The 10,105-nt window shown below is 58.6% G+C and overlaps 1 protein-coding gene across 3 annotated transcripts; it reads left to right on the top strand.

Moving 5' to 3' along the window:
* On the top strand, positions 1–8,522 carry ATXN7L2 (ataxin 7 like 2). Of its 3 annotated transcripts, XM_021718464.1 has the most exons (12): positions 1–16; positions 1,272–1,458; positions 1,935–2,000; positions 2,390–2,494; positions 2,857–3,067; positions 3,376–3,662; positions 4,245–4,327; positions 4,703–4,953; positions 5,786–5,984; positions 6,126–6,247; positions 6,702–7,497; positions 8,317–8,522. In XM_021718464.1, the coding sequence occupies exons 3-12, from the start codon at positions 1,982–1,984 to the stop codon at positions 8,329–8,331; spliced, it is 2,088 nt and encodes a 695-aa protein (XP_021574139.1). In that variant the 5' UTR covers positions 1–16; positions 1,272–1,458; positions 1,935–1,981; the 3' UTR covers positions 8,332–8,522. The 3 variants fall into 3 exon arrangements, with proteins under 3 accessions (XP_021574139.1, XP_008067958.1, XP_021574138.1); XM_008069767.1 differs by lacking the exon at positions 1,272–1,458 and having other exon boundaries at positions 7–16; positions 3,472–3,662; XM_021718463.1 differs by lacking the exon at positions 1,272–1,458 and having other exon boundaries at positions 7–16.
* Positions 8,523–10,105: the final 1,583 nt, after the last annotated feature.

Raw genomic sequence — 10,105 nt, 5'->3', positions numbered from 1 at the left:
CTGCCCGCGGCCGACGGTGAGTGAAGCCACCCTAGAGTCCGGGGACCCCATCCCTGTCTCCCCTCCCCCCTTCCGGGCCCCCGCCAGCTGAGGGGAGCCGCCGACTGGAGCCGCCGTCCGGCTCCCCGGCCCCCCAAACAAAGGACCCGCCGGGTCCTAGTGCCCGCCCGCTCCGTCCCCTTCGCGCCTCCGGGTCCTAGCGCCGGCTCACCGCTCGCAGCCCACCCTGCCCACCTCTGTCTCTGCTGGTGCCCAGTACCTGCCCCCACATAGGCTTGTCTGTATCTTTCTCTCTGCCTGCTGGCCTCCAGCTCCCGCCCCTCCTGCACCTGCCTCCGGCTTTCCCCATCCGCAACAGTCCTCTCCACGTGTTTCCCACGCACCCCACTTCTGTGCCCCCTTCCTCACCCCCCTTGTTCCTTCGCCTTTTGCCCCACACCTCCTGCTCCTTTTCGGCGTTCGCCTGCGGCTGCGGTGCTTTTGGACCCCCGCCCTCCGCAGTAGTTCATCTGTCCATCCATCTATCTATCCTCTCTCCCTCCATCCTTCGGTCCGTCCATCCCTGCCTCCAGCCCTCTGTCCTTCCCCGGGCCTCTTGCCCTGCCTCTTGGCTCTCTCCTCTGACTCCCACTTTCTCTAGGCCCCTGAGTGCCTTTAATGAGTGGGCCTACAGCCCCTTCTTCTGATCTTTGTCTCCTGGGCCCCAGGGGGCACCTGGCCTCGTGGCCTTTGAGGGTGACAGCAGGCATCACGCCCCTGAAGAAGTTTGCAAGTGAGAAGAGGTGGAGGAGGAGACCGCGTGGAGGGGTCTCTAATGACACTTGTTCTCCTCTGAGACATTTGACTCCCAGCTTGGTTCTGTCCGTCATTCCCCACACTTGCATTTAACGGACTTCCAAGAGCGGGAGCTGCCCCTTGTCTTTTGCATGCCCAGCCCACCACCCCTTATATCTGGATATTATATAAGACTGTCAGCAATCTTCTCATCCTAGAAAGGGGCATATCTGTTAATGGGCATCAGACAGCAGACCTAAGTGGGAGCCCAGGCCACCCTGGGACTGCCCCATGCTGGGTGGGCTAGGATGGGGCCATTGTCAGGGTCTGGGTGCATTGAGAACCGGAAATGGAGTCAGATGGGTTTGGTGACTCAGAATTGATTTTTTTTCCGAGGGACAGGGAGGGGGCGTAGAGGAGGGAGGGGGGAGGAGTAAGGTAGGGGGATGGGGAAAGAGCTGCTGTGCACAGCTAAGATGTTTTTGTCATTAACCCAGAAACTCAGGTACAAGGGCAACCCCTGCCCAAAGCCCCCCTAAGAAGGGGAGGGGCTTGCATAGCTGACCAAGGAGACTTTGAAGATGCCAAAGGGCCAAAGACAGCAGCTTCTCTGCTCTGTGACCGTCCTGTCAGGGCGGGACCCAGAAGCTGGGTGTTAACTCTGAAGATTCTCTGGTAACCCAGGTGGAGCAAAATTGAGTTCATGGGGGTTGGGATCTGGGAGAGTATCTGTTTGGGATGCCACAGAGTAGCAGAAAGGACCCATCTGAGAAATCTCTAGAAGAGACTCAGGGATTCGTAGAAAATTGCGTTAGGTACTGTTTCCTCTTTAAATGGGGAAGCAGGCCCAGAAAAGAGGTGATTTTTACCCACAGTCACCCAACTTGTTAGCAGTGGAACCCTGAAACGCACCTAGAAGTGAAGGGTCCACACGAAAGGTGGCTGCATTCTTCTTAATGATGGGACTGTCGAATTCCGGATGCAGCAGGTGAAGGAGATGGGCCCTGGAGAATGACCCGCTGAAAGGTTCTCCAGGTGGTCCTGAACACTAGAAGCTTGTCAGAGAGCCTGGGCCTCATACTGTCAGGCTGCAGGCCCTGCTTGCGTAGTGGTCGGGGCTTCTGGGAAGGGGTGGTCCTTCTAAGCTGTTTCTCCTCCAGGGGCTGAGCTGGAGGAGAGTAGCAAAAACACGAAGAAGTTGGATGCCATGACCCTCATCAAAGAAGGTGGGAGTCAGCACACACTCGGGCTGGGACCCAAGGCAGACAGGACCACCCTCCGCTCTCCCCCACACTCCAGAAGGAGATGGTTGCTTGAAGCAGCAGGTCTGGGGATCTTCATTTGGATAGGTCTGAGTCAGCCCGTTGCCCTGGCACCTGTGACCTGTGGTTAGAGACCCAAATCATGGGGGGTTGCCCACTTGCCCACTCACTTGAAGCCCATTGCTTTGGGACTGCTTAGATGGAACTCTAGAAGCCGGGAGCATCCAGCATAAATCCTCTTGTGTCAGCTGGGAGGTGAAGTGTCCTCTGAGTGGGGGGATGGGAACGCTCTCTGATCTCACAGGAATCCCTGGGATCCCTAGCCCCAGTGATACAGGCTTCTGTCATTGCAGACATGTCCATCTTCGGGCACTGCCCCGCCCATGACGACTTCTATTTGGTTGTGTGTAACCACTGCAGCCAGGTGGTGAAGCCTCAAGCTTTCCAGAAGCACTGTGGTGAGGGCAGCCCCAGAGAGGAGATATTGGGGACAGGGGAGGGTGGAGCATGGAACATGGAAGACAGGGTCAGCTGGGAGGTTGTGTGGGGTGATGGAGGGCAGCAGTGGGGATGGGAAGGTCCTGGGGTGGCTTCAGAGCAGTGTGGGGGTCGGGGTGGAGTTAGGGAGGAGCTAAGAGGATTAGGAAGCTGGGTCTAGAATTTTGAGTCTTGCAGGCTCAAATTCAGATGAGGAGATAGATGAACTGTCCGGTGAATGGAAACTCACACTCTCTAGTGTGAGTCCACGGGCAGGGCTGAGTTGGGGAAGGAGGCCACTGGCACCACTCACTCGGTTACTCTCTCCACCTCCTGGTGACAGAAAGAAGACATGGGCCCCTCAGCAAGCTTTATGCCCGGGCCCCACCCCCACCTCCAGCCCCTGCCAGCTCTCAGAAATGCCATGTAGTGAATGGGCAGGGCCCGGCTTGTAGGGCCCCGGGTTCCACCAAAACCTCCTCCAGGGAGAAGGGCCCGGGGTCCCGGAACCGTGGCCACCAACCTCCTGAGAAGACCCAGAAGGACAACCTCTGGTAAGGAGAGGCTGGAGACTTCCTGAGCCTGGCCCTGACCCTAACCTGGGGAGGGGTTGACACCCACGGCAGCAGCCCTGGGCCAGCAGACCCGGGCCAAGGGTAGTGTTCACAGCAGGAGGCAGCCACACTATCTGTGGCTCTGTTCCATGTATTCCAGGGAACATGGGGTCTCCTTTTCCCGTGTTCCACACCCCTGCTGGAACCCACCCAGATTCCAGGGCTGGGAAAGAGATGGCTCTGGGCTAGAGTCCAGGCCCCGGGCCCAGCCTCCTTGCCCCCAGCCAACACCCTCTTTCCATGTGTAGCCTTTTCGTGCCTGTGGTGAATCTGGAGAAGATGTCCAGTCTCCCGAAGCCCGATGGCCATGGGATCAGGGTGGCCCCGCCCTCTGCTTTTCTCAGCCAGCCGGGCGGCCTCACCAGGGACTCCCCTGGAAAAACTCCCATGGCTCCTCCTTCTAAAGAACCTCCTGGTAGAGAGAGCATCGAGATAATCCCCAGTGAGGTGTCCAGTCACCGGGTCGAAGGCAGTCCTCCTGAAAAGGAGCCTGGTGGGGCCAGGCTGCCCCCTAAGACCCACCGGAAGATGGCTCGTGAGTAGTTGTGGTCTTGGGGTCAGGAAGGTAGAGGGGGCTTCCTTGGGCCGCTCTGTCCTTGGGTCAGATGGAGGGGAGGTCAGGAAGGGGTGGGCCTGGCCCCACCAGGGGGGAGGTCAGGACAGGGGTTGCCCTGTCGCCTCTGGACCTGCTTGCTCCCTGGGAAGCTTCTCTCAAGCCCTAGGCTCCTGCTTGGGGCCAAGGGAACCTCTGCTCAAGAGGTGATATTCTTCTTCCTCACCTAGACCCAGGGCACCAGACATATCTTGCAGCTGGTTTCTGTGGCATCCCAGATGCCTCTGGCTGCTCTTGTTTCTTGATGTTTGTTGCCCTGCTTGCGGCTTGACGTCCCAGAAGGAGTACCTAGGATAGGGTGGGAACCAGGAGGGTTATCAGGCCCATGGAGAGATGCTGGAGCCTGGAGGAGTTTCTCTGGAAGGCAGAGCCCCAGGCTTGAGGGCTGAACACTCTTCTGCCTTAGTGCCAGTGTTTCCCACGCCCTGAGCAGGAAGAGGCCAAATCCTCTTGTGGGCCTCCTGGAAATGGCCTTGAGGGTCATTGGAACCGCTTTCCCCACAGGAAAGGAGTGCGACCTCAACAGGCAGTGTGGGGTCATAAATCCAGAGACCAAAAAGATCTGTACCCGCCTGCTGACCTGCAAGGTAACCCCCACTCCCACCGTACATGTCCCCAGCAGGACTTCTCTCTCCTTCTCTGGGCAAGGAGAGGAATTTGGATGCTGTTGAAGATCCAGCTCAAGGGATGGGGGTTAGGCCCACCCCAGGGAAGGGGAGAGGAGACTGCCCCTGGTGGGCACAAGTTGGGAACAGCAGGAGCCGGGTGGCTTCCAGATCCTTTCATGCAAAAGATGGATTTGGGCCCCGTGGGAGAGTGAGACAAAGACACACCAACACACCTGCAAACACATTCACACCCTCCATATGCCCCCCACCCCATCCAGGTCAGAACGCACCACTGCCCTTCACCCCTGCTCAGCTCTCACTCCCTCCCCACCCCGGCACTCCACTGTATTCTAGATCCACTCAGTACACCAGCGCCGGGAGGTCCAGGGCCGGGCCAAGGACTTTGACGTGCTGGTGGCAGAGCTGAAGGCCAGCTCCCGCAAGGGGGAGTCTCCCAAGGAGAAGAGCCCAGGGCGCAAGGAGCAAGTGCTGGAGCGCCCCTCCCCGGAGCTCCCCTCCTCAGTCCAGGTGGTGGCAGCAGTGGCTGCTCCCAGCAACACCTTCCCTGCTCGTGCCAAGACCTACCCATACTGTTCACTGCCCAGGTATGTCCAAGACCCAAGCCCCACCTCACCGGGGGATACTTGGTCCCTCAGCTACCGGGGACCCCTGGAAACAGGCTCAGGGAGTGTCCTGGAAGATATACTTGCTCAGCCCTGAGTATGGGGGGGATGCCTGGGGTTTCCTGGCAGTGGTGTAGAAGCAGGTGACTCCCCGTTTCTGTCCAAGTATACCTCAGTCCCCCATCCTCTGTAGTGTGTCTGATCCAACGCCCAGGATACAGACATTTCCCCAGCTGCCTGCAGTAAGCCACAACTTGTCACCGGGGAGCCGAAAGGGTCACGATCCTGGGCGAGGCAGTCCTACTGTGTATTCATTCCCTGGCTCCTTCGTGTGCAGAGGCTGCGCTGGACCCCGGGGAGAGCCTGTCTTGCCGAAGGAGTCACACATGCATCTGTGCCCGTCACACGAGGGGCAGACACGAAACTCAGGCTCAGCTCACAGACAGGCTCACAGGATATGTGATGCCAGAAGGGGGTTGAGAGAGTTGACTGGGCTGACCAGAGCTGGGTGCAGTTTTACTCTGAAGATTTTCTGGAGGAGGCGAATCTGGAGCAGATTTTCCCCCTGAGGAGGAAGGGTCTGGGAAGTGAAGGGCTGGGGCGAGAATCCCTGGGGAACTGTGGCCCCTGGTCTCTGTCTCCTCCTCTGTGAGCTCTGAGGCTCTCTCCTATCCCTCCCTCTGTCGTCTTCCCCTGACTGCCCAGCTGGGTATCTGCCCTGGTGCCCTGCTTTCTGAGCTTGGCAGGTTCAGGGACACCCTGCCCTGACCCCACACCAGTCACTTCACCCTTACATCCCCTTTGGCCCTTCCAGGTCCCGGGTCTCCTCTGAGAGTGAGTTGGATGATGAAGGCCCCTGTGGTGGTGATGGGGACCCAGGCCTGTTCCCCTTCCCCCTGCCCCGGGGTGGGGCCCAGGCCTCCAGCGAGGAGAGTGAGGAGGAGGGGACATCTGACGACCTCCACCTCCCCCCTGACTGCCATTATGCAACCCGGCCCCCGCGGCCACAGGCGGTAAGGACCTGGGGCAGGGGCCGGGGTGGGGGTGGCCCAGCCCTCTTGGCCCACAGCGTGGGGAGGAGATCAGAACCTGAGTACACATGCCCTTCCTGCCCCCCAGGCCCTGCCAACCATGCACCTTCCTTCTGCCTCTAGTTCTGCACCTTTGGGAGCCGGCTGGTGAGCCCAGGATGCTACGTGTTTAGCCGCCGGCTGGACCGGTTCTGCTCAGCACTCAGCTCCATGCTAGAACGGCACCTCAGCTCACACATGTGGAAGTGAGTCTCTCGGGCACAAGACTTCCGTGCCCAGGCCCCAGGTGCAGGAGGGCTTCAGAAGCCCTGATCCTCACATAGACCTATAGGTGTGACTTGGCTTGTTGGCCAGGACCTCAGACTGGGGTGGCATGAAGCGCGGGTGGGAAGACTTGGCAGCCTGGAGCTCAGCTGAGGCAGGGCACGAATGGGTGGTCTGGGGATGAATCTAGACTCTTGTACCTTTGGGTGCCAAGGGATGGAGGAAGCAAGCTTTAAACTCAGGTTCTTAATGGGTCTCCCTGCCAGGGATTCCCTTCTGTCTTGTGCTGGCTTCCTAGCTCTCAGTTCCGGCGTCTCCCAGCAGATGGCAGCAACTCTGGCTATTTCTAGGTGGGGCAGAGAGGTTGGCATGTGTTGTGTGGTGGGAGGCCCTCTTGTTTGCTTGGCAGTCACAGTGGGACTCTCTTTGCTGCAGGAAGATCCCGCCGGCGACTGAACCTCCGTCCCACCTTATCAGCACCCCCTTACCTGCTCCCCTGAGCCCATCCCCTGTGGGCAGTTGCCCCCGCCTTCCAGGCCTGCCCCCTAGACCTGCCTGCCCAGCCTCCACACCCCCCACCAAGGACAGCCTTGTCCCCAGTTACCCTGCAGGTTCCCCGAGTGTGGCAGCTGCCTGCAGCCAGGCGGAGTGCATGGGCGGGAGCCAGGCTATCACCTCGCCACTGCCTGCCAACACACCGTCCCCGTCCTTCAGCAAGCTGCCGCCTTCCAAGGCCAGCAAGTCATCCAAAGGCAAGGACGGGACGGAGGCCGAGGCCCCGTCTCGAAAGCGGAAGTTATCCCCAGGCCCCACCACTTTCAAACGGACCTGCATCCTGGAGCCCACTGGAAAAGGCAAGCCCTCTGGCTGCCGGGGCCTCTCTGCCAAGACTAAAACAGCCCTGGCCATGGGGCTTAACGGGACAGTGGGGCCAAGAGTGAAGCGGGCAGGGCCCCTGGACTGTCGGGGGTCCCCTCATCAGCCCCCCACACCGGTCAAGGCTTCTCAGCTGGAGAACCGGGGAGTGGCTGGACACCCAGCCAAGGCCCTGACAACCAGCTGCCTCTCTGAGGAGGAGGTAGCCAAGAAGCGGAAAAACCTGGCCACTTACTGCCGGCCAGTGAAGGCCAAGCACTGTCAGGCTGACGCCCCTGCCGCTGTGGCCTGCCCTGTGCGCCGCAAGAAGCCGGGCCCGGCCCTGGCCTTTGAGGAGAAGTGCTCTACACTGAAGGTACCAGCCCAGCTCCCTGAAGACGGATGAGGGTGGGGTGCACAGTGGGTGCCCGACAGAGAAAGTGCTAAGCTGGTGCTCATGCAGGGAAGGGGCGAGAGGGGCAGTTGAGAGAGTTCCTGGATTGTCTTCTTCAGGGAGAGGTAGGTCAGCTCTTAGCAAGGCGACACCAGCTTTTGCTTGGGGGACCCTTCCCTATCCCAGCCCTTTCTCCCTTGGGCTGAGGAGATGCCATACCGTGCTACCTCTGCTGCGCTCTACTCAGAGCGCCACTGCTTTCTGAATTGGCTGTGGCCCTCACTCCAGGTCTTGGAGCTACCTTGGAGTTTGGTTCCCTGAGCCATGGCTTGACATACTGAGCAGCAGGGTGGGTGGGCTGGTCTTGCTCGTTGGTTCTCCCTCTGGGTATCAGGGCATTGAAGGTCAGGTACACAGCCCAAGGTCCACAGATGCGTGTGTGCCCATCTTGCTCAAGTGCTCACCTCTGGGTTTTCAGGACAAGTTCTTCAGGGTTTCTAGGAAAGCCTGCAATAGGTTTATTTCCTCTTCTGATGGGAGCCTTCTGATCTCAGCCAGGAGGGACTTCTTGGACATGGGATGGGGGTGTTCTCCTGTTTGGGCGTGGTCCTAGACCACTTATGTTCTCCAGCTCCGCTACCTGGCTGCCTGTGTTGGCCTGGCATTCACCTGTCCCCTTGCAGTTTGATTCCCCAGGCCAGCAGGAAACCAAGCTTTAGTCCGTACAGTCCGCACAGTTCAGGGAGGAGGACAGCCCGTAGGTCCCGCCCTGACCATCTCTCACCTCTTGTCTTCCTGCAGTCAAAAGCCCATTAACAAGAAAGTGCCTGCTCGCCGCAAGGAGCCGCCAGCACCTCCTCCCCGCCAGATCTGGGCCCCAGGCTGCGGCCGCTTTTTATAACTTTATATTATTTTTTTTAAGAAAAAAACTCTTTAAAATACCTCAAGACTGTCTCCCTATTCTGTTGCTGCTAAGAAAATATAAAAACAGAAACATAGAAAAGGAAAGAAAGAAAAAGTAACAAAACGAGTGTCCTTACTGTCCCCAGCCCCACCCTGGGAAGGTAATGATAGGCAGTCAGGCTCCAGATTCCAGAGCTTCCCTTCAAGAGCCTCTCGTGCTCATTATTCTTTTTTTTTTTTTTTTTTTTTTTTGAGTTGGAGTCTCACTCTGTCGCTCTGGCTGAAGTGCAGTGGCACATTCATGGCCACCCCAGCTTCAACCTGCGGGACTCTGGTGATCCCTCTGCCTTAGCCTCAACCTCCCAAGTAGCCAGAACTACAGGCATGCACTACCATGCCCGGCTAATTTTTAATTTTTATTGTAAAGATGAGGTCTCACCAAGTTGCCTGGGCTGGTCTTGAAGCCGTGGGCTCAGGCAATCCACTTGCCTCAGCCTCCCAAAGTGCTAGGATTACAGGCTAAGCCACTGAGCCTGGCCATGCTCATTATTTTTTTATTTTGGTCCTCTTAAATGGTGTGGGAATGTCTGGGGTTTGTTTGGGGGGCGGGGGGATGTTTTCTCTCTAGATAGGATGGTGAGGCGGGTGGTTCCCCGGAATCGACCCCAGAGACTACGCGTACCCTTGGGAAGGGACACTTGAGAGGGGGCAGGGAGTCACGCCCCTGGCTCTGTTCCTGGACCCTTGTCCCAAATATCTGTGGGAGCTGTCTTGTGGTCCTTTTCGGGTCTTCAGCAACCCCAGGCCTCCAGCGCTGGAGGTACTGCGTCACTTTCTCTAGCTGTTCCTGCTCTTCCCGCCTCTCACCAGTAGCCTCATTTTTCTCAATCACTTAGGGAGGTGAGCTGGGTTGGTAGCTGCTGTCTGCATGTCCCATCCCACTGGACAGCCTGTCTTGGCCTCTTTCTTCCTGGCCTGTGGGTCTGTCCTTAAGGAAGGGGTAGAGCCTTTCCCAGGCAAGCCTCCTTGGGCTGAACCACACCTTTTTTGGAAGCAGGAGGGGAAAAGGTATCATCCCTTGCAGAACGTGCAGTGTGGGAGGCCACAGGGGCGCGGGAGGACCCGGTCCCTCTGGATCACCCGGCTCCTCAGGGCCAGCAGCTGTTGAGGAGGCGGCAGGGCTGGGAGTGCCCTAGTTCTCCCACGAGTCTCACTGGGGACAACTGCTGTGCAGAGAGGAGATTGGCTGCTCCCTCCTTTGGTCCTCAGGCTTGAATTCACCAGGAATTCACAGGGTGCTATTTGTGGGCCTTGTCCTTTCCTATGATTTTCCTTGCTTTCAGGCAGGGAGGACTCTGGCTCCCTCAACACAACAGAAGAGATGATGGGAGAGAGTGAGCAGCCAGGGAAAGCCAGCACTACCCGAAAGCTGCTCAAAACACTGGTTTCACACTCTTGGTTCTGCGTACCAGTGTGTGACTTGGGGTTTCACTGAAATCGGTTTCCACCAATGCAGTTTCCGCAGGCTGCTTGGCACGCAAGCCCCGGTAGACCCACACATGCAAATGAAGGTGGGCAGGGCGCGGTCCCGTCCCCCGCTGTCCCAGCGCTCGGGGGAGCGCCTCTCGGGGCCCTCGCGCCGCCCCCCCGGCCCCCAGAGGGCGCTGTGAGCGACTCCGCCGCGCGG

The sequence above is a fragment of the Carlito syrichta genome, unplaced genomic scaffold, assembly GCF_000164805.1.
Source record: "Carlito syrichta isolate Samal-C Ts95f unplaced genomic scaffold, Tarsius_syrichta-2.0.1 Scaffold312201, whole genome shotgun sequence".
NCBI classification, from domain to species: Eukaryota; Metazoa; Chordata; class Mammalia; order Primates; family Tarsiidae; genus Carlito; species Carlito syrichta.
This window is presented reverse-complemented; position numbering and strand designations above follow the sequence as displayed.